The following is a 24812-nucleotide window of genomic DNA, read 5'->3' on the forward strand; positions in this document are numbered from 1 at the left end:
AATTACATTACAACAGTGATGCTGTAAAAGGAACCTTATGTAATTAGAAAATGGTCACATTAAGCGTTAACCGGAAGTTTATCATTGGCTGAAAAACAATAGCTGTGCATATAGTTCATTGGTCAAAACAAAAAAGATACACAACACATTTACAATTTTTTTTACTTCCGAAGAGTCAATCTTTGGAGGAATAACATTGATATTTGTTATTTTGACCATGTATCATTTTTGGAAAATAGATAAATATCTAAATGAAATGATCAGATCTTTATATAATAAAACTAATACCAACATATTACTCAAAGGCATACTCGGTAAATGAATCGAGAAAAAAAAAAAGCTGTACGCAAACATGTAAATCAGCAGTTTTTACATGATCACTTTTGGCACAGACAGCCAAAATTGAGTGCTGTTAGGACACGGTATTAAAGCATCAACATCCAGCCGCGCCTCCCAAAACAACCTTACAAGTAAGCGATGCTCTCCTTCATTAAAAACAAACATCACTGTATTAAGTCCACTAATAAACACCAACCGAATGGAACTAACTATAGCATCCCATGAAGTCAATTTCTTGCAATGTATATTCATTGACTAGCAAGTCTAAAATTGTATCCTAACCAAATATAATGCAGCATCGCAAGATGAAAATGGTATTTAAACTCACATTGGCAGCATTTAACACTGAATAAAGCACATGATCAGTACCTGAGGCAATCAGTGTCATAATGGTATATTAGCTTTCCATAGTAACATAGTAGCTTTCCATTTCTGCAGCATCGCACTAGAACAACAGCATACACTACTATGACAATGATCACCTCAGGTACTGATTGTGTGCTTTATTCAGTGTTAAATGCTGCCAATGTGAGTTTAAATACTATTTTACGAGACATATATTACCATACTACTGAAAGCAGCAGCAGATAGTTCACCTCAGATCTTGAAAATAAAATAACTAGCAGACGGTCTAAAAATTAAAGTCACTCAGTAGCCTATTAATAATGTTAATAATGAAGCTTTAACATGTATTAATTCAATTAAAAGTCTTTACAATTTCCTTATGAGTGCAGTGGCTGGTATTTAAATGTTTTGCATCGCTTTAGCCGCAGACAGTCAAATTGCGTGTTGTTACTGTAGATGTTAAAGCATCAAAATCCAGCCGCACCACCCAAAACAACCATAAAAGCAAGCAACGCTCTCCTTAATTGAAAGCCAACATCACAGTATTAAATCCGCTAATAAACAGCAACTGAACGGCACCAGCTATAGCATCCCATGAAGTAAATTTCTTGCAATGTATATATTCATTGACTAGCAAGTCTAACATTGTGTCTAACAAGATGCGATGCGGCATCGCAACATAAAAAAGGTATTTAAACTCACATTGGCAGCATTTAACACTGAATAAAGCAAATAATCAGTACCTGAGGTGATTATCGTCATAGTATTATAAGAGCTTTCCATAGTGGCTTTTAATTTCCACAACGTCATACTAAAACAATAGCATATACTACTATGACAATGATCACCTCAGGTACTGATTATGTGCTTTATTCAGTGTTAAATGCTGCCAATGCAAGTTTAAATACTATTTGACGAGACATATATTACCATACTACTGAAAGCAGCAGCAGATAGTTCACCTCAGATCTTGAAAATAAAATAACTAGCAGACAATTTGAAAACTAAAGTCACCCAGTAGCCAATTGATAATGTTAAAGAGCTTTAATATGTATTATTCGATTTAAAAGCCTTTCCCATTTCGTTATGAGTGCAGTGGCTTGTATTTAAATTATTAGCATCGCTTTAGCCGCAGACAGCCAAAGTGCATGTTGTTAGGACACGGTGTTAAAGCATCAACATCCAGCCGCGCCTCCCAAAACAACCCTACAAGCAAGCGACGCTCTCAATCATTGAAAGCCACCATCAAACGGTTGCGTACCTCAAACTCAAATTTGGAGCTGCCAAAATTGGTCCTCTGTTTCTGCCAGAAGTTGTCTGGTTTGATGATGAGGGCGATGTGGATGCAGCAGGGGAACGACTCCTGGAGGATCTTCAGCAGAGGCTTGATGGAATCCCATTTGGAGCCACGCATGTCCACGATGACCGTGAAGCCATGTTTGCAGACATCCTCGCTACATGATGGAGAAAAAAAAAATTATATAGTGAGTTTAATCCGCAACACATTGCATAAACTGCAACCTTAGTTAAAAAACAAACGCAACTGCAACTGCAGGAACTATAAATAAACAACAGGGGAGAGAAAAATCAGTTGACCAATCAGAACGATCAATGCGCACACAACTGAAAAAGCAGAGATGGATTCGCAAAGCTTACCCATGAAGCCCAGCTGCAAAAATATCTATCCAAATAACCACGCAACCCGCTTTCAGACAGATGATGGCCTTCGGTATCCAATACTGTCAGGTTTCAATCAGTCCTCACGACGTAAACAAACCATGATCTTAAATCCAGAGCGTGTCTCATGCAGCTGTCAATCAAACATCTGGCTGAGCGATTTGACTAGAGAAAGTCTAACGGAGGAGCTGCTGCTGATGAGAGCTGGAGACCAACACACACACACAGCCTTGTGCAACTGCGACACGGATTCACACACTCTCTCTTTTACTCCCGCCCTCCCGCTCTTGCTCGCTCGCCCTCCCAACACACATGCATGCTCTCCATCTCTAAAGATGCACCCCTTCTCTCTCTCTGTCTCTCTCCATCTGTATCTCTCTGTCTCTCTCTCTCTCTGTGTGTATCTCTGTGTCTCTCTCTTGCTCTGTATCTCTCCATCTGTATCTCTCTCTCTCTCTCTGTTTGTGTGTGTGTCTCTCCATCTCTCCCTCTGTATCTCTAAACTTACATTTAGTCAATTATATCAGCAGGAAAAGCATCATGCCAAAAATGCTCTTGGTTGATTTCAACATTAATATTAATTAAATCAATTGTCGGCACCAGTGGTGTAGTGGTTAGTGTGTCGACACATGCACTCCGGTGCTCGCGGTGATCCGAGTTAGATTCCCGCCTTGCAGTCCGATCCTCATTCTTTCCTGTCAATATTCTATACTGTCCTATACATTAAAGGTGAAAGGGCGTCTGCAACGTAAAACATACGCTGGATAAGTTGGCGGTTCATTTCACTGTGGCGACCCCAGATTAATAAAGGGACTAAGCCAAAAAGAAAATGAATAAACTAATTTATTTACTTATGAATAGCTCACCACAGAGCAAATACTTGTTAATTTTGTAATAAAAGTGGCATTAACCTTTCTGAAATAAATTAAAGACCCCATACAGTAAAAGAACATCTCTCTCTCTCTCTCTCTCTCTCTCTGTGTGTCTGTAGGGATTTGCTCTGTAGCTCTTCTTCTGTGGTGGTTTGTCTGTGTGTGGGTGCAGGGGACAGAGTTTGAGTGTGAGGATGATGATGAAGAGGAGGAACAGTGGTTGGCAGGGGCTGAACTGCGGCAGGTTCTCCATCGTGCCCACGCTGCCTTTCCCACCAACCACTCTTCCCATCGCGCCCTACTGTCTTTTTCTCAGATCCACATCTCCTCCACATCCCTTCCTCACAGCAACTCATTGCAGTATTGCAGTACATATATCTATACATATCTATTTATCTATACATATCTATACATATCTATCTATCTATCTATCTATCTATCTATCTATCTATCTATCTATCTATCTATCTATCTATCTATCTATCTATCTATCTATCTATCTATCTATCTATCTATCTATCTATCTATCTATCTATCTATCTATCTATCTATCTATCTATCTATACAGTTATATCTATACATCTATGTATCTAATATGAAATAAAACAAATAAGACTTTCGTAAACATCAGTTGGGAAATATTTAAAAAAAGAAAAAAAATTCAAAGGGGGCCTTACAATTCTGACTTCAACTGTGTGTGTATGTATATGTATATGTATATTTATGTGTGTGTATATATATCGTCACCTTGGAATTATAAGGTTCTCTCTGCGTTTCTGTATGATTTTGAGATATTGAGTTTCAAAGTTTTGGTATTCCATTGCAAACAGTATGTGTAACTTGTTTTTTTAAATAAAAAGTCTTAAAATGTAAACAATATAAAATCCCATAATGTAAATAAGTTGTCATTTAATAAGAATATGTCAATAACTCAATTTAGACAAAAATGTCATGTATATATATATATATATATACACATATATATATATACACATATCTATATATCTATATATATATATATATATATATATATATATATATATATATATATATATATATATATATATATATATATATATATATATATATATATATATATATATCTATATATATATATATATCTATCTATATATATATATATATATATATACACATATCTATATATCTATATCTATATCTATATATATATATATATATATACACACCTAGATATATATAGGTTCTATCTTTAAATTGAGTTATTGACATTCTTATTAAATGACAACTTATTTACATAATGGGATTTTTTTTTTTTACATATATACATGCATATATACATACATATATACATATACACACACACACAGTTAAAGTCAGAATTATTAGCCCCCCCTTTGAATTTTTTTTTTCTTTTTTGAATATTTCCCAAATGATGTTTAACAAAGCAAGGAAATTTTCACAGTATGTCTGATAATATTTTTTCTTCTGGAGAAAGACTTATTTGTTTTATTTAGGCTAGAATAAAAGCAGTTTTAAATTTTTTATGAACCATTTTAAGGTCAAAATTATTAGCCACTTTTTCATATATTTACATATATATATTTATATTTTCACATCATTATACAATAACTTGCCTAATTACCCTAACCTGCCTAGTTAACCTTATTAACCTAGTTAAGCCTTTAAATGTCACTTTAAGCTGTTTAGAAGTGAAAAATATCTAGTCAAATATTATTTACTGTCATCATGGCAAAGATAAAATAAATCAGTCATTAGAAATGAGTTATTAAAACTATTATGTTTAGAAATGTGTTGAAAAAAATGTATATATAGATACATACACACAGTATAACCGACAGAAAAAGGCAAGATAAAAAGCTTTAATGAGATCTTCTCGTAAGAAAAAAATTGTATCTATAGAATGTTATAAAAGAAAATCAACCTCTTAAAAGTGTCTAAGTTGTAGAAACACACAGAGGAAGGTCACAGTGTGCTCTCTGAAACTGCGCTATTACCAGAGTTACGACCTTCATGCTTCAACTAATGGACGCTAAAAGCAAACATGTTTACAGGGAATGGCTGCTTAGCGGAGCCGTTTAGAGGACCTGAACTGAAATGTGGACTTGGCCTGTCTCATACGGTTTTATCGGCACCAACAGAAGATGGCATATGAAGAGACACAGCATCCGCTAGTTCACAGGTGAATTCTAGATCAATGCGCCAACACAAAACATCCCAGCAGGAAAACTGGCACAATCCTCCACATCCAATCCAGTTACTTCTGTTATTTCATTTAACTTCTGAGTTGGAAAAGATAGCGATGGGGAAACAAGCGGCCAATAAAAGCGCAGCAGGTGCATCCTGGGATGTTTTTCAAGCATAGTGAAAGAGTCAATACCTTGGGATGCCGGCGAGGTAGGCGATGAGTCTGCGAAGATCCTCGTGTCGTATTCGGTCATGGTTGGTTCGTGAAGGGAATGTTAAAACTGGACCGCCGCGCTTATCTCTGCCCCCTGAAGAAAGAAAACACCAATTATTAGAATTATGAAGGCAACTAGAAACAATAACACTACATTTTAAAGTACATTTCGCTATTAACAGACCATTAGATTTTTAGCTCAATAAACACCCAATTTACTGTCTATTAATATTTATAATATAGTAGTTGCGTTTATTTATTAGAATGTAGATGAGATCATGCAGAATATATATTTTGTAAGTAAGGGATAAAGTATATCAAACTTCCTTAAAGGCAAGTCATTTCACACAGCAGCCATTTTTAAAACACCTCTTGAGGCAGCATGCTAAGGCATTCTGTTTGAATAGGGAAACACCAAATTCTCTAAAACTGTTCGTCAAGTTCGTCAAGATTAAATTGTATATTAGGAATTACCAATAACATTAAACAAAATCTGTCTCTTTAGTTTCATTCCTAAGCGTTTGATTCACACAAAATCTGCAGAATCTCATGTCTGGTACAAGCTCCTCCCCCAGAGAATCGTCAGTCTATAGCGAGTGGCTCCTCAACTAGAAGGCGGAGCTTCATTCGCCATATTGACCGTTACACTTTTCCCTATTTAAAACCAATCGAGTGACACGTCTTGTGTATCCTATTCACCTTATTTTTTGCGTACGAGCGGGCGCAGCCATTTGAAAGTTTTTAGCTCGAGACTTACGGTCTCATACACCTCCATTCATTTTTAGATGTTAAAAACAGCTGTTTATGCTGCTTGATGTTGCAAACTAACATTTTCTTATTATACGATTCTGCTTTGTCTGTATAATCATGCAAACACTTGTTTGTAGAGCAAGCAGTTTGATAGTTTTCTGCGGTTCATTATTCCTAGTCATTTCTTCCATAGGGAGCTGAATCTGAAGTCCTAAACTAATTGCAAAAACGAGCGTACTTCCACACTGAATAATGAGGTCAATAGTCTTTGGGTATACCCAGGAGGTTGTTATAAAGCAGAATAAAGTCTGACAGGTTTATAAGCAGCCCAAAGCGAAGCCGAGCACTGTCGTACAAAACTGAAGGTTATTTTTTTTTTTTCTGAGAAAACAACCATCCTGGTTGTACTTTCTCCCGCTTACTAAATAGCTACTTGCCACAAAACATAAAAATTACACAAAACATTGTTCTGAGCCGTAACAGTTTATTAGTTCTTTAATTATACATAAACGGCTGATGGAGTATACACTAACCGGCACTTTATTCAGCCACAAGATGGCAACAAACAGTAAAAAACGCAAAGCTGACTAAAACAAATTTCGTATTACAAAAACGTATTAGCCTACTCATTCACAAGATGGTCCCAAAAAGTCGAAAACAGTAAAAAATAAATAAATGTAAAAAAACTTGGCGTGACAGACAAGCTGATACATATGAATGTGAATGCAAGTAAATTAATTTAATCGATGGTTAATGTGATTCGAAGTTCCCGGATAAGTCTGTGTTATTCAGTGGTTGTTATCTTGGAATAACATACCTTAGAATGTTGCAACTGACCAATCAGAATAGAGTATTCCAGACAGCCATGTAATAAGTACCAATAATCGTAATAATAGGCAGGTAATAAGTCAGTAGTTAATAGTGAAAATTGGTACTTAATCTAAAAAGTTTTACCACCATAACTATAAATGAAAACAATACAACTAATCATTATGATTTAGCAGTGCTAACAGGAGGAAACTATATTTTTTCCTGGTGAAGCATGACAAAATATTAACATTGTTCTTGAGGTCTCCTACAACACGTATCGATCTTTATTTATTTTTATTTTTTATAATACTCCTTCCCAACCTCTTTTTTCCTCATTGTCTTAAATGGTTTGTTCAAAAAACTATTGACTCTGCTCTGATTGGTCAGATGACAGAGTCTGTTGTGACTGGCTGACCAATCAGAAAGTGGTAGAAAACAAACAGTCGGGATGAATTAAATTGAAAGTTCTGAGACGAACCCAAAAAAGGCATCTAGAAGTTGCATATTTCATACTGCAAACAAAATAAGCTCTGCTTTTAAAAAGTAATTCTCTTATATCTCACACTAAAGTAATAATAGTGATTGTAAATTATTTATAACTATTAAGAAATGCTCTATATGAGTAAACTTGAATTGAAAAGTTAAAAGCTGGGAAAAATCTGAATTTTATAGAGCTTTTGGTATTTAATGTCTTTATTAAACTATGTCAGAGCAGATGCCATGCAAAAACAACATATGGCCTGAACAAAAACTGGTCTAAAGGGCAGGAAGGGCAGTCCGTTCAATATGTCTAAACGCCTCATATTTGGGCCAATTATTAGTCTATAGACGGTATATAGATGAAACACCGATACTATGAAGTGAGAACAATTCATAATCTACTTGTTGACATTATTGTGAGGTCAATCATTACCGCAATATTCTCATGACCATTAAATCAAGTCAATGTTCTTCAGTGCTGAGCTTTAAGCGAAAGCTGAACGATGAATTCAATGCAGAGATGATTCAAGATGAGACTCTGTTACATGACTTATCATAAGGTAGCGTCTCTGTAAAGTGGTGTGAATGACTCAGCTTTTGTTCACTTCTCGAGTGATCAAACACTTCAAATAAGTGCCTCTGAAATTCTTCAGTTTGCAAGCTTGTTGAGGAATAAATTGTATAAAGATTTAGATCAGGAATTTAGATGAGTATTTTAACCAATTGAGTTTTTAGTAACCAATTGTGCCGGCTGACCGCTGTATTATGGGACATGTGTGTATGATAGTTACTCATCCGTATGGAGACGCAGCCTATGTTTCTGAGTCATTTCAGAGCTCGTCTGTCAGTGGTACAAGTAAAAGAGCCAAACAGAAGTTCAGAGGATGAGTGAGGACGACACTTTTTTTTCAGTCTATGGCCACAGTCAGGACTGTGATGGTGACACAGCGACTAAAAATATTCTGTTACAGCAATATCCTGTAAAAGTTATTTTGGGTCAATGCGAATCAAGAGTAAAGAATACTTTTTCCTTAGCAACTAAATTAAGTACTAAAATTATATATATATATATATATATATATATATATATATATAAAAAACTAAAATATATAAAGTTCCATGAAGTGCTTTGAAATGTATTTCTTGACATGATCTCAACTGAAACATTAGGACTGGGTGGGACATATGGTAGCTCCGCCCCTTTTTAGCAAAATGGCCAATAGTGTTTGTTTTTAATCACAGCTCCGCCAGTGAAAGTGTTTGAGCTCAGGTTGTGGCGTCGCACTTAAAAAAATAGGCTGTATAACATTTATTTTGTTATTCACATACTTAAAATTATCACATACATCAAGCGCGTTCTACTTAACGCAGCTTTGTGTCGAGTATTTAAATAGTCAGCTGTTCAGCAGTACCTGTTTCTACCAGCAGGTGGGAGTGGGACTGTTGTCACATGGCAAGTGTTCAAAAAATCCCGCCACTGCACTGTCGCTATTTACTCATTATTTTGATGAGCTGAAGCTGAGGTAATTATACAACTGTTTCGCGAAACTGAATAGTTCCATCTACTGATGAAGCTTAATATTTGTTTTGACAGTATAAAATGTGTTTTGGTAAAATAATAACTTTAATTAATAAAATGTGCGTCATATTAATGTAAATACATACAAATTATTTAGAAAAACGTCAATTGTACTAGCTTTCTAGATATGATACAGATATGTAGACATATTTATATAGATATGATATAGCCAGTCACATAAGTTTCTGTTATAGCTAAATCACAGTGAGTTCATGCATCTAGCTTATTATTTTATAGCAACATTCTATGTCAGTTAGCATCAGGTTGTGAATTGGCAGCAGGGTGAATTAGAACTTCTGTTGGGGAAGGGGGGGGGGGGGGGGGGGGGGGGGGGGGGGCGGGGACTCGTTATCCCTTTTGAGCAAAGCCCCTGAGCTCGAGCGCATCAAGTGAAAAGCTAAAGAGAATAAGGGGGCGGGGCATGTCAGATACTAGAGAGCATTTGATTGGTCAGAAGATTTGAGATTGTGATGTGACTGTTAATTTATTTAGGCAGAAGTGACGAACTGCAAGCTTTTTTAAAATAGTAATTTCTGTCATCATGGCAAAGATAAAAGAAATCAGTTATTAGAAATTAATTATTAAAACTATTATGTTTAGAAATGGGTTGAAAAAATTCTCTTTGTTAAACAGGAATTGAGGAAAAAAATAAACAGCGGGGCTAATAATTTATTATATATATATATATATATATATATATATATATATATATATATATATATATATATATATATATATATATATATATATATATATATATATATATATAGATCGATAGATAGATATGTGTGTGTGTGTGTGTGTGTAAATGTGATGATTATTGTGATATTTCGCACAGCAGCAGCTTTATAAACTACAATGTAACCTTATATATCACCATGTACTTTTATTTCTGATTTAACACTTCTTCGCACAATAATCTTTTTTAATCTGAGATAGAAAGCAGCTTGGACTATTTTGTTTACATGTAATGTGTATTTTTTTTTAACTACTGTAAAATGCCTTTCTTTTCTAGCTATGCTGAATACAAAGCATCAAAAACAAACAATGTTCTCAGCCATTTGTACAGTTCTTTCTTCTGAGAAAATGTCATGAGCACTAGGCCATATAAAAAGACATTTCTGAATGAAAACATGTGGTTATACCAATCAACACACCTGATAAGAAGGCCACTTTTTCCTTTAGAATGGGCAAAACCTCCATCGCCTTCATTTCTTCATTCCTGCGAAATCCTAAAAAGCAAAAAGAATACAATTTAGACTCGATGCAAAAAAGTATAATCAGAGGCTAATATATTTCTCACACTTAGCTCAACCTTTTATTTTCAAAGGGTTGTCATGAAGATCCTTAAAGGTCTCGTCAAGCACTTTAAAATGAGCAGTTTTATTCAATGTTTGACATAATCTCAACCAAAACACGAAGAGAGGGTGGGACATATTGTAACAGTTCTATTGTAATTGATTTGTGTTGGGACATGTTGGAATGTATGTATTACATGTACAGCATACTGATAATAGACTTTCTGAAGAAAAAAACCCATTAAAATGCTCATGAAGCGATCTGGACTTCATGTTCTCACATAGCTAGACATAGTTCTCACTTAAAACACATCTAGCATCATCCATAATTTGCAAAATTTAGACTGTATAATTCGCCTTTACAAAATAAACTCCATTTTTAGCACTTAATTCGGAGATTCCGTCTGCATGCAAATCACCGGGCCTCATTTATTTAAATATAAATTCAACATGGCTTTATGTGAATGTAAAGACAGCCCATGCAGATCACGGTTTGTTCTGTTGTTGGCATGAGCAGATCCCGCCTCGAGCACTGGCCCTCATTCAAAAGCTTCGCATGAGATCAGCAGCAACCTGGATGAAGCGTCACTTCTGTTCGATTGTTTTTATGATTCACAGGTTTGAGTCGACCGTGTTTGGGGAGTCTGTGCCAAAATGGAGTTAGTCATGCATAGCCAGGAGACACACTTTGGTCTCTCAGACTGCCCAGATTGACAATCACAAAAGAGGAACAATGCACCCTTTTCACACTTCCGGGTTTCTCAATAGCGGAAGTTGTCATAGTTGGGTAAACTTAGAGCGCAGTGAATGGGAGAATACAACATATTACTTTTTACAATTTTATTATTTGCTTAAATAATAAAAGAAAAACTTCTCAATGGTGTTATCAAGACTTCAGAAAAAGGAAAGAAATAGTGCGAGACTGATAACGGCTGCCAGAAGAGAGAATAACATCAGATTTACTGTCTCACCTCCAGAGACTCTGCTTTACAAACACCTCACACAAACTAGAATTCATTTTGTAATTTGATGCAAAGATGATAGAATATATATGTAAATAAATATAAATGTACATATGTTTTTTCATTTAATAAAAGATCCCAAATATTAAAAGCTTTCAAGGACTTAAGATTCTGATGACTGTTAAACGCATCTTGTGAAAAGGATCCATCCCAAATCAATGTTTTTACTTCAAATTTATGCAACTACTAAAAACTTAAATTGTAAAAAATAAATGCAAAACAGCTTTGTAAAAGAATTAGGCCCAATCCCAATTCTATTTTTGTACCCCTACCCCTTGGCCCTTGAAACAGAGTGTAAAGGGGAAGGGCTTCAAAATTTACCCTGAGAAATGGGACAGCATGTCATCGCAATTTCATGCTTTATATGAGATCAGTGATCGCGACTGCTGTAGTTATTCCAGTTGTGTTATTCTTTGGTATTTATCTTCAGGAAATCACTACAGGCATATATTATTTAATCATAATGATATAATGCAGCAATAAGATTGTAACTGTAGTGTGTGTTTACACCGTGGCCATATTCATTTATGTAAACACACGAAAACAACATTAACATTATAGCAGACACTATAAACAGCCCATTCCCAGCTACTAGACTTTTCTGACAGGGTATTTCAGTGTCTTCGAGTGTCAGAATGCTGTGGGACTGCTATACAGGAGTTATTATTATGGATAATAGATAGCGAAATATAAATGGTAAAACACGAACGCGGTTATTAATGTGTTAAAACATATGTTTGTAAAAATTCGCAATAATGACAAAAAAAAATACTCATTTGTGCATCTCCTGACTTTTGTGTGCAGCCATGCTGCCATTGTAGATGGTGTATTATGGGAAATTCTCTTACCCCTTAGTTTCGAGTGTGGCCCTGAAAAATCTCTGTTTCAAGAGGTATCCAGCCCTTCCCCTTTAGCCCTACGACTTCAAGCTAAAGAGAATTGGGACACCCCTACCCCTTCACGTGAACACACAAAACAAGAAGTAGGGGTGACGGGAAGGGCTAAGGGGTAGAATTTGGGATAGAGCCTTAGTCAATTTGTGTGTTAAAAAATATATCTGCTTTGAGAATCGGACAATCTGTGCATCAGTAAATCTAGCTGATTGTTACATAAATCGTAGAAAAATATGTTTTTTAACAGCTGACAAAATTTAGCGTTAAGCAAATTCGTGATATCATTAGGAATATCGCTATTCCAACACTCAACAACATCGAATATCACATTTTTTCTCAGTAATCAGACAATCTGTTCATCAGTAAATCTCGCCGATTGTTACAAAAATGATCAAGTGTAGGAAAATACGTTTTGTAATAGCTGACAAAATTTAGCGCAATATCATTAACCTTAACACTCATGGCTCGTTTCCACTGAGTGGTACAGTACAGTACGAGTCACCTTTATCAGGCTCGTGTTTCCACTGCTTAAAGGGTACCAATGGTACTATTTGGTGGGCGTGGTGTACGACAAAATTTCAGCTGACGTCATTCTCACTCGAGAAAATGACAGTGAAAAGCTGTAGGAGTCATTAACATATATGAGAAGCACTAAAACAGATGCTTTATACACAAATACTTGTGTATAGATATTAATCACTAACCTTTCCATGGACATGATTTGATTATAACTGCAGATCAATGATAGCGCGAAATAGCCTACTGTAACGTCTGAAAATTTATAAAATAAATAAATAAATGCAACATATATGAACACATACAGCCCCTTACAGTCTCCAATATGTTACCACTTACAGAAAAACTTCACACAACATACATTTAGTCCTTATTTGGGTTCAAAAACAACAGGAAATACAGCCCAGTCAGAGCAAAGCTCTCATCTGTATATTTAATCTTCAGCAGCACATCTTCCTCTGGTAGGAAGAAATTCCATCATTCTGAGTTCATAATAGTCCAAAATGATGATAAAAGTTAAACATGGCAGTCTTTTGGGTTGCTGAAACAATCATTTGCTCCTTTTTTTTCCGCCTTTTTCTTTGTTCGTTTCTGAAACGATTGAATGTCAATAATTCAATAATCTTGCACACGTTATTATCATCAGCTCAAGAAGTTCGTTATTTTAAATATAGACGCGCGGAAGCAAAACCGCTCACGCATTAGACGGCCTTGTAAACAACTACAGTACACAAGGTAGATTCTGCTCTTCTTCTTGGCTTTGTGGCTGTTCATCAAGAGGACGACAAGGTTTGTTTGAGCTTGGGTCGACCATGGCTGGTTATTATATGTATACATTATTACGGTGTAATGTCTCGGCTGCGTTTTTAAAATGAACACTTCCTTTGTTTTCATTCTCCTGGCTTGCTGAACGAGTGAGTGACGCATCTCTGTAAACCAATAACGTTCAGTTGCACATCTTGCTCCACCTTTTACTACCTTTTTGTGCTAGGTACCCTTTGCAATGGGTACCCAAAAAGTGGTACGGTATGGTTCGCTTTTAGGTACCTGGCCATAGAAGCGTAACGAACCGAAGCGTACTGTACCATTCAGTGGAAAACGGGCCATCAATAACACTGCATATCACACATTTCCCCAGTATCAGTAGCAGCCATAGTTTCTTTTTTTGTTAGCTATTTCATGTCAAATCAATATGTTTTTACTATAGATTTTAAAATAATATTAATTTAAAAATATAAATTGTAATAAAAAAAACTAAATAAAATGAATAGAATGAGCCAATTTGCTTGTCATTTTTTTATATAAATAAGCATTGAGTATCAGATAGCATTAGTAAATCTCTACACAATTCTGAAAGAACTCCTCAAGTGTAGGAATATAATTTCCAGAGCAGGACAAATGCTCAAAGGCTTGCTAGTAAAGCGTCACGGGCATGGATGGTTCAGTTGAGACATGCTGTCTTTAATTCCCATCCTACCATCCCTCCATCCCAGAGCTGCTAATGGAGCATGAAATATGGCCGATCTCTCCCACACACGGCTGAGAGATGGAGAGATGATGTCATTTCAGCAGTTTCCTGCAATCTTTCCCTGTGGTGTCTCAGCGCCGCTCGCTGTACAAATGAACACCTTTCTCTCGGTCATCCTGCTCATTCCCTCCCCTTCTCTTTTTTCCCCTCCATACATCCCACTGCAAGGTTTGTTTTTCCACTGCTGCTACTGTGCACATCAGATCACGTGACCTGATGAAAGCATGGAACCTTCCAAAGAATATTTACAGCATTTTGAAGGAGTGGGGTCATTAAAAATACACACTGTCATGAATTATTCACACTTATGTCTTTCAAAACCTTCCCTCTGGGGATGAAGTTATTTATGTCAGAATGTCCACGCTGCTCATTTTATTTTTTTATTAATTAAAGTGAAAGGTGACATCCTTATTTAACAAAGCCATTTTGTTGTTGTTTTTTCCTAGCTTAGTTTAAAGAGCCCCTATTATGCACTAAAAACGGTCAAAATTTAGTTTTGGGGGTCTCCAACAACTAACTTATATGCATGCAAGGTCAAAAAACACTGTCATTGTCTTATAATACGCATTTACTTTAACCTAATTATCACGTCGACTGCCTTATAATTTGTTCAGCGATTCATTTGTTCCCAAACCCCTCCTTAGCGTGATGCTAATCTGCGATGATTGGTCTGATGACCAAGTCTATTGCGATTGGTCGACTGCGTTCAGCGTGAGACAGAGAGATATGCCCACCACGGCTTATTAACAATTTTGAAGTAGTCAGAGTGCAGAGTGTATGTGTGAGCCCAATGCACGAGTGCATTAAAGCACTGCAGTTAAACACCAGCATTTGCTCCATTCTTAACCATAAGTAAAACAGCGACACACATTCAGTATCAATCCACATATTAAAGTATTAATCCACACAGTGGCAAAAGCTGAAATATTTAGAAACGACTGCCACACGTGTGGAAGAACAGCTGTCGGTGGCCATAGCAATGACAAACGGCAGAGGATCGCGAGCTCATAAATGCATTTAAAATCGTAAACAAAGTGGCACGCGTTGCATTTTTAACCTGATTTTAGATGTGACATGACAAAATAAAGAGTATATAAATATATATGTATATAACCCTAACAGTCATCGGCCACTTTATTAGGTATACCTGCCCAACTGCTCTTTAATGCAAATTTCTAATCATCCAATCACATGGCAGCAACTCAGTGCATTTAGGCATGTAGACATGGTCAAGACGATCTGCTGCAGTTCAAACTGGGCATCAGAATGGGGAAGAAAGGGGATTTAAGTGACTTTAAACATGGCATGGTTTTGGTGCCAGAAGGGCTGGTCTGAGTGTTTTAGAAACTGCTGATCTTCTGGGAGATTCACGCACAACCATCTCTAGAATTTATAGAGAATGGTCTGAAAAGGAGAAAATATCCAGTGAGTGGCAGTTCTGTGGGCGCAAATGCCTTGTTGATGCCAGAGGTCAGAGGAGAATGGCCAGACTAGTCCCAGCTGATAGAGAGGCAACAGTAACACAAGTAACTTGAGTATTTCTGAACGCACAACACAAACAACCTTGAAGCAGATGGGCTACAGCAGCAGAAGACCACACCGGGTGCCACTCCTGTCAGCTAAGAACAGGAAACTGAGGCTACAATTGGCACAGGCTCACCAAAATTGGACAAGCGAAGATTGGAAAAACGTTTCCTGGTCTGATGTGTCTCGATTTCTGCTGCGACATCTGGATGGTAGGGTCAGAATTTTCTTAAGGTTTTTTTGGGGGGGGACAACTTAACTTTATATTTAATCCACTATTTGGTTAACTTAATCGCCTTGTGTTGGGACAACAGAAACCAGCATTTTTATTTTACAGTAAATGACAGAAAAGACTGAACGATAGACTGACAGATGATAGTGTTGGATAGAGAGTTTTGAGTGATATTCTACAGGATGTGCTGTATAAATGACTGAATGTGGAGAATTACAGACAGGGCTCTGGGTTAGAAGAGTTCTGCTTCAAAGTTACAGTATGACTTTCGCTGAACTCTGCTGGGAACACGAGCTTCAGGTTCTCCAGCGTATATATGTGTGTATGAGGAAGAGTCGCACTGTTCCCTCAGGCTCACACAGACGGCCTGCATGTGCTGCGGACAAGCAAATGAGGATCTCACTCCTACTGCTGGATGATGTAATGCTGTCTGTGTGTGTGTGTGTGTGTGTGTGTGTGTGTGTGTGTGTGTGTGTGTGTGTGTGTGTGTTCCACTGCAGTCGAGCAGCACATTTAATAACAGTTCACAACGTGACTCCAATGACCCACTGAGGTGACCATCATCTGGACTGCTTCGCTCATACAAATAAAATAAAATAAAATAAAATAAAATAAAATAAAATAAAATAAAATAAAATAAAATAAAATAAAACTATATTAAATTAAATTAAACAAACAAACAAAATTAAATAAATAAATAAACAAACAAAATAAAGTTAAATTAAAATAAAATATAGTCAAAGTAAAAATAGTTTAACAAAACAAATTTAACTTTTACATAGACGCTTTGACTTTATCATATTTGCTATTCTTACAATAGAATGAATGGTTACAGCTTTTAAGCGTTCTTAAAAAATATCTTGTGTTGTGTGTTTAACAAAGAAACTCATAAAGGTTTAATCAGTAAATAGTGAGTAAATGTTCATTTTTGGGTGAACTATCCCCTTGACACACAAGTTGACAAGACCTGGACGTATCTAATTATTCTGCCTTTAAAATGGAAATTTCTGCAAGCCTCTGCGTTTCTATTATCACCTAAAGATTTTTCATTAATCTACTCATTTCCTCAGCAATGACAGAAGACAGAAGAGAAAGGACCTCCATCTCCCATCTGAAGGGTCCTCCTAGAGGAGATGACCGTTCCCAGAACAATTCTCCCAACACAATCAATCCTGCTTCACAGGCGGACCGCTGTCCTTCAAGCTAGAGTAACAGGATCTGTCGAAAATCCATCATTTCACAATCCAAACCACAGAATCACAACAAACCACTTCAACAAATGGAGACGGTACACTTGGAGAAAAATCAGACACTATTCTTTTTTTCCCCAGAGCTGGAGAGCTCTGAATGCGGTCGGGAATTCACAGTCTGGGGAAAAAGAACTAAGGATTCTGGGAAAATGATAATAATAATAATAATAAAGGATATTTTATAAAGGAGAACCTTCAAAAGGACACGATTGCATTAAGTGAAACACTGAAGAGTTTTAAGGTCACTCAAAACAAACAGGAGGAAGCCATGAAAATCAATCTGTATCCGAGCATCAGTCTAAGCTTTCCGTCTCTCACAGACCATTATTTTTTTCCTCTGGCTTATTATCAGGTTTCAGAAAGAGAACAAACAACAAATACCCTGTCTGAAAACATAGTCTGGCTGTTTCCAGGTAATAGGTTCCTGATCTTTCTGATATTGGAGAAGTAATGGCTCAAGATAACAAGGTGTGAAACTGGAAGCACTTCACATAGACTCTACATGAGAACTGCAGAGCTCTGGATTTCTGCTAGATGGCAGCAGAGTGGCTAAAGGAGAGAGAATTCTAGACTGTTATAGAAGCATCCTAAAACATTGATTGTTAAATACAGTGTTTATTATTACTGTATTATTATATTATAGTTTTTATTTACAGTTGAAGTCAGAATTATTAGCCCACCTTTGACTTTTTTTCTTTTTTAATATTTCCCAAATGATGTTTTACAGAGCAAGGAAATTTTCACAGTATGTCTGATAATATTTTTTCTTCTGGAGAAAGTCTTATTTGTTTTATTTCAGCTAGAATAAAAGCAGTTTTTAATTTTTTATGAACCATTTTAAGGTCAAAATTATTAGCCACTTTTTCATATATTTACATATATATATTTATATTTTCACATCATTATACAATAACTTGCCTAATTACTCTAACCTGCCTAGTTAACCTAATTAACCTAGTTAAGCCTTTAAATGTCACTTTAAGCTGTATAGAAGTGAAAAATATGTAGTCAAATATTATTTACTGTCATCATGGCAAAGAAAAAATAAATCAGTTATTAGAGATGAGTTATTAAAACCGTCATGTTTAGAAATGTGAAACAGAAATTGAGGAAAAAATAAACAGGGGGGCTAATAATTCTGACTTCAACTGTATATATTTTATTTCTATTATTATTATTTTGATATTAGATTTTTTTAATAATTATTACTACTACTGCTACTATTATTATTATTATTATTATTATTATTATTATTATTTCACTACTACGATGGAATAGTTTTTATACAATATGTCATGTTCTACTAAATGTAAACATAACATATATATTGCAAAAGCATTTGCTATGACAATAAAGCAAATGTAATAGGAATTTGATTTAAAAAGAAACATAGAGAGAGAGAATTCTAGACTATTATAGATGCGTGCTAAAATGTGAATTGTTAAATATACTGTTTATTATTACTGTATTATTAGATATTTATTTTATTAAAGCGTATTATTATTATTACTACTACTGCTACTACTATTACTACTACACTCTCAGAAATGAAGATACAAGAGCTGTCACTGGGGTGGTACCTTTTCAAAATTTGTACCTGAAGGGTCCATATTGGTACCTTAGAAGTATAAATTAGTACCTACAAATTTAAAGAGGATCACTTTTGTACTTTTTGGGCACCAATGTGTACCCTTGAGGTATTAATATGGTACTTTTAGGTACAAATTTGTACTTTTTGAAAAGGTACTACCCCAGTGACCACTCACGTACCTACATTTCTGGGAGTGTACTACTACTACTATTATAATTACTACTATATAAAGAGATAAAAAGAAAAGCAAGACAGATAATCACAATTTACAGTACATTAAAAACAAATATCAAGTTTAACTTCAGGGTAATAATCATTGTAACGTCTTTTCATATTTTATATAAAAAAAAGATTTTTTATTTTGCAATGACGAATAAAATAGATTCAAAATAAGATTAAACAACTTATAATGCAATAATAATAATAATAATAATAATAATAATAATAATTTCCAATGGATGTTATTCTCTTGCCATATTCAATTAACATCAGTTTCCATAAAAGTATTAGGTAGCAGTTTGGGGCAGTGATAATATTCAAATGCAGCTGGTAATCGCATCTTTTGTTCCCTCATGCCAGCCACATTACTGAGCACATCAATGAAGCGGCCTCCCCACGCCAGAATCCCACCACTAATGAGTCCGCCATTACCCTTTTCCCATTCACACACTTCCTGAATGACCACAGGATGGCTGAATCACGAGCTAGACTGAGCTGACCATGAACATTCTGCAAAACGTTATTTAATTCCCCTGGGAATAATACATTCAGCCATTCATAAGATAAATCAGTGAATCAATCGATACTGGACTGAAATAAAGACCACTATTAATCCGCAAATATGTTAAATGAATCAATTAGAAGTACTGAAAGCATTATGCCTTTTAGAGCTGCACAATATATGGTTTCAGCATCGATATCGCAATCTGCACATCTGCATTAGTCACATGACAGGATCGGTAGTGTCAAATGAAGATTATGGTTAAGAGTTAAAAACACACATGACCATAAACTCATTTAACCATAAAGTTACAAAAAAATTTGTATATAATTTGTATATCTTAATGAATATTCAAATACATTTCTTAAGCATCAAATCAGCATATTAGAATGATGAGTAATGATGCTAAAAAGCTAGAAACCTCACTAACAACGTTTAACCTTTTAGCTTTTATTTCACACAAACTGCATTTTGAAGTATATTCAAATCTATCAGGAAAGCAAAACTGGTATTTAAATAGTAATATTTCATAAAATTAGTTTAACAACATTTAAAAAAAAAAGAATTAATGCTTAGTAGCATAAACGATTTTAACCAACATAATGAAAATCAGACTATTCAACATATGCACCTGTCAAAAATTAAAAATGCACGCCAGCAGTTTGATTGACAGGCAACCCGACCAATTACAAAAAAGATATTCGGTGCCTCCATCATTGTCCGCCATTTTGTCCGACAGGCATCATATGTCGGACTTACACGTTTCTTTTTGTCTCAAATCAGATATTTTTTTCCTGAAAAAATTCATTATTCTCAAGCGGAGTGCACAAATTGCTAACTAAGCGCCATAGCTGATACTAAAAGCTTTCCAGAGAAAAAAAAAATAGGGCGGGGTTTATGAAGAATCAACTGTCTTTGTTTTTCAAAAGCAGAGGTAATATTATCTAGATCAGGGGATCTCAAACTTTTCACCCCGCGACCCCCGAAATAACAATGCCACTGACTCGCGAGTCGCGACCCCCAATATCCTCTGAGGTGGTTATATGGCTCGTTTCCACTGACTGGTACGGTACGGTTCGGTTTGGTACGGGTCACCTTTATCAGGCTTGCGTTTCCACTAACAAGGGTACCCTTTTGGTGGGCGTGGTGTATGACAGAAAGTTTCAGTCGACGTCATTCTCACTCGAGGAAATGTCTACAGTAAAGCTGTACGGGTCACTTACATATCATATGAAAAGCACTTCTCATAAAACAGACGCTTTACACACATAAATACTTCTGTATAATGTTTATTACTAACTTTTCTATGAACATGAGTTGATTATAACTGCAGATCAATGACAGTGCGAAATAGTCTACTGTAACATCTGTAATTATATTAAATAACTAAATAAATGAACATATATAAACACATACAGCCCCTTACAGTCTCCGATATGTTACCAACTGCAGAAGAACTACACACAGCAGACATTTCGTCCGTATTTAGGTTCAAAACAACACAAAATATAGCCTACAGTCAGTGAAAACCTCTTATCTGTGTATGTAATCTTCAGCAGCACATGTAGCCTCTGTTAGAGAGTAATTCCGTCATTCCCAATTCATATTAGTCCAAAAGGTGAAGATAATAAGTCAGTTATACATGGCATTTTGTTCATGTTTGCTGATAAATAATGTGCTCCTTTTTTTCCGGCTTCTCCTTTGTTTCTTCACGCTTCACTCTCGCGTTTGTCAGTGTCTGACAGGATCGGGTTTCAAAAGCACGTCAATAATCAAGCGCAGGTTATTATCATCAGCTCAAGAAGTTTGTTATTTCAGATATAATGTTAGACACGCGCGAGCGCTAGCAAGAAAGCGAAATGCTCGCACCTCAGACTGGCTCGTAAAAAACTACGGGGCACAGGGTAAATCTGCTCTTCTTCTTGGCTTTGTGGCTGTTCATCAAGACGACGACAAGGTTTGTTTGAGCCCAGATAGACCGTGGCTCGATATTATATGTATTTATAATTCCGCTGTAATGTCTCGGCTGTATTTCAAACATGGCGGGTTTTTTGTTTTCATTCTGGCTTGTTGCGCAAGCGAATGACGTATCTCTGTAAGCCAATAGCGTTCCGCTGCACGTGTGGCTCTGCCTTTTGGTACCCTTTCTCGTGTTTGGTACCCTTTCGAAAGGGTGCTGAAAAAGTGGTACGGTACGGTTTGTTTCGGTACGCTTTTTGACAGTGGAAACGGCCATAAAAGCGTACCAAACCGAACCGAACCGTACCGTACCGTACCACTCAGTGGAAACGGGCCAATAAATACAGAAACCTTGCATAAAATAGCGCACACACACATCAATAGACCCAAGTCTATTCTTCGTTCAGTTTTTTAATGTCAGTATGTCCGTGCTGTAAATGTGCCAGAAAGTTTAACCTGGTGTTATAAAATCAATCTGCTGCATCTGACGCTATTGCGGTGTCTTTAATGTAATGTAATTACCCCAGGGGTTGCAATCCAATAGAACTATAAGCTACTATAGTAACTATATAGTAAAAGTCACTAGAAACGACAGTAGGTTTTCAGTAGGTTATGGGTAAAATATGGTAATTCTTATGGTTTAATAAAAAATAGATTTTTGGAAATCACTAGACGACCCACCTTCATTGTCCCGCGACCCCTCAGGGGGTCCCGACCCCCACTTTGAGAACCACTGATGTAGATGACAATGTACAGTACAATAATTAATGGATGTTTTTTGTACTGTTTTTGTATTTTATACTTTGTATTTTTCATCATTATTTTATGTGTTTAATATCTTTTATTCTAGTGCTTTGGGATTAAGAAAAGCACATTACAAATAAAATGCATTGTCAATATTATTAATATTTATTATTAATATCTATTATTATTATTAATTAATATCATTATAATAATAATAATATCTATTAATATCTAATAATAATAATATCTACAAGTATACACATACAAATCCAATTTGAAGCTTTAAATACACACACACACACACACACACACACACACACACACAAACACACACACAACTGCTTTTATTCTAGCCGAAATAAAACAAATAAAACTTTCTACAGAAGAAAAAATATTATAGGAAATACTGTGGAAAAATTCCTTGCTCTGTTAAACATCATTTGAGAAATTTTTGAAAAAGAAAAAGAAAATTCATAGGAGGGCGAATCATTTGGACTTCAACTCTAGGTTTTAGATTTCTAGCCATGAAGCCTGTAAGCTCCCATCCAGATCAGATCACTGACCTGCTTCTTATAGCGCTGTAGCTGGTGTCTACATCTCAGCAATTAGCCTATTAACCTGAGGTGCTCCTGAGGATTGAGATATCAAGAAGACACCCGTGTGACCTGACCCGCCACCCTGTGAACAGCTGCAGAAGAGGGTTAACACTGGAGCTGGTGAATGCGTAACCTATAGGCCACCAGTGGAGCAGTGGGAACGTCAGGGATTCAAGACACAGATGACCAGAGGACACTAGAGGTGGCTCATGTGGAGTTTTACACACAGTGTCCTAACTAGATGAAACGGTAAGAGTCAAGTATTTAACACAGTCTAACCGGATCAAGTCGTCAACAGTGATGATGGGTGTAAAATAAAATAAAGCTCAAATTAAAATAAAATGTAGAATTTTATGTAATTTAAATTTTAAATTGATGAAAAAATTAAATTCAATAAATTGAATAATTTAAATACAATAAAATAAAAACAAATAATTAAAGAATTATTACAAAAATAACAAAAACTGAATACTACAAATCTCTAAAATCAATTATATACCAGATAAGTTCCTCAACAGTGATGATGGGTTTGCAATTAAAATCAAATTACATTTTTTAAAATTTAATAAAAATAAATTAATTAATAAAAAAAATAAAAAAATAAATAATATACAATTTTACCAGATAAGGTCATCAACAGTAATGATGGGTGTAAAATAAAAAATAGATTTTTTAAAATAAATAGTTTAAATTAAATTGTAATTATTTATCTTGTAAGTAATTTAATTTATTTAACTAACTTAAATCAAATAAAATACAAACTAAATAAGATAAAAAAATTAATTATTAAATAACTGAAATAAACATGTATTTCAAAATTAATAAACTAAAAATCAAAAATCTTGTGAATGATTTATAAGATAGGTTTCTCATCAGTGCTGATGGGTTTGCATTTAAAATTAATGAAATATTTTTTTTTTATCTACATTAAAATTAAAAATAAGCATAAAACAAATTACCAGATCAGCAGTGATGATGGGCATGAAATAAAAGAAAATCCAAATAAAAAAATAAAATAAAATAATTAAAAATTATAATTAAAAATAAAAAAATGTAAAAAATTTTCAATAAGATAAAATAAAATAAAAACATTATTAAATAATTAAAATAATAATGTATCTTAAAATTTATGAAAACAAAATACCACAAATCTCTAAAATTATTTATATACCAGGTAAGTTGTCAACAGTGATGATGGGTTTGTGTTTAAAATTAAATAATAATAAAAATAAATAAATAATAAAAAAAAAAGAAAAAGAAAATCTAAATTAAAATGAAAATAAAATAAATAAATAACATGGAATTTACCAGATACGGTCATCAACAGTGATGTTGGGTGTAAAAATTTGTAATTGTAACGGTCAGTTGTAATTATTAATTTTAAGTAATTTAATTAAATTAACAATTAATTTAAAAAAATTAAATGACAAAATAAAACAAAATTAAAAAGAACAAATTATTGAAAAAAAATGAAATAAAATGTATTTCAAAATTTATAAAAATTATAAAAAAATCTCCTACATGACTTATATAACAGACAAGTTCGTCATCAGTGACATTTGCATTTAAAATGACAAGAAAAAAAATTATTTAAATGTAAATTAAAATAAAATAAAATAAATAAAATAAAAGGAAATCCAAATAAAAAAAATCCAAATAAAAATACATAAAATAGTTTTTTAATTTGC

At 34.9% G+C, this 24812-nt stretch overlaps 1 protein-coding gene across 7 annotated transcripts in view; it reads right to left on the bottom strand.

The window, feature by feature from the left end:
- Positions 1-24812, bottom strand: part of trioa (trio Rho guanine nucleotide exchange factor a) — a 235153-nt gene that overhangs the window by 137726 nt on the left and 72615 nt on the right. For 6 of the 7 annotated variants that reach the window (XM_056479284.1, XM_056479283.1, XM_056479282.1 and 3 more), the window contains exons 3-5: positions 10408-10482; positions 5611-5725; positions 1946-2138 (exon numbers count right to left, since the gene is read on the bottom strand). In XM_056479284.1, the coding sequence (XP_056335259.1) occupies positions 1946-2138; positions 5611-5725; positions 10408-10482 (383 nt within the window). Of the gene's footprint in view, positions 1-1945; positions 2139-2340; positions 2594-5610; positions 5726-10407; positions 10483-24812 lie in introns of those variants that run through there. The other variant, XM_056479285.1, reaches the window with a different exon arrangement.

The sequence above is a fragment of the Danio aesculapii genome, chromosome 19, assembly GCF_903798145.1.
Source record: "Danio aesculapii chromosome 19, fDanAes4.1, whole genome shotgun sequence".
Lineage (NCBI taxonomy): Eukaryota > Metazoa > Chordata > Actinopteri > Cypriniformes > Danionidae > Danio > Danio aesculapii.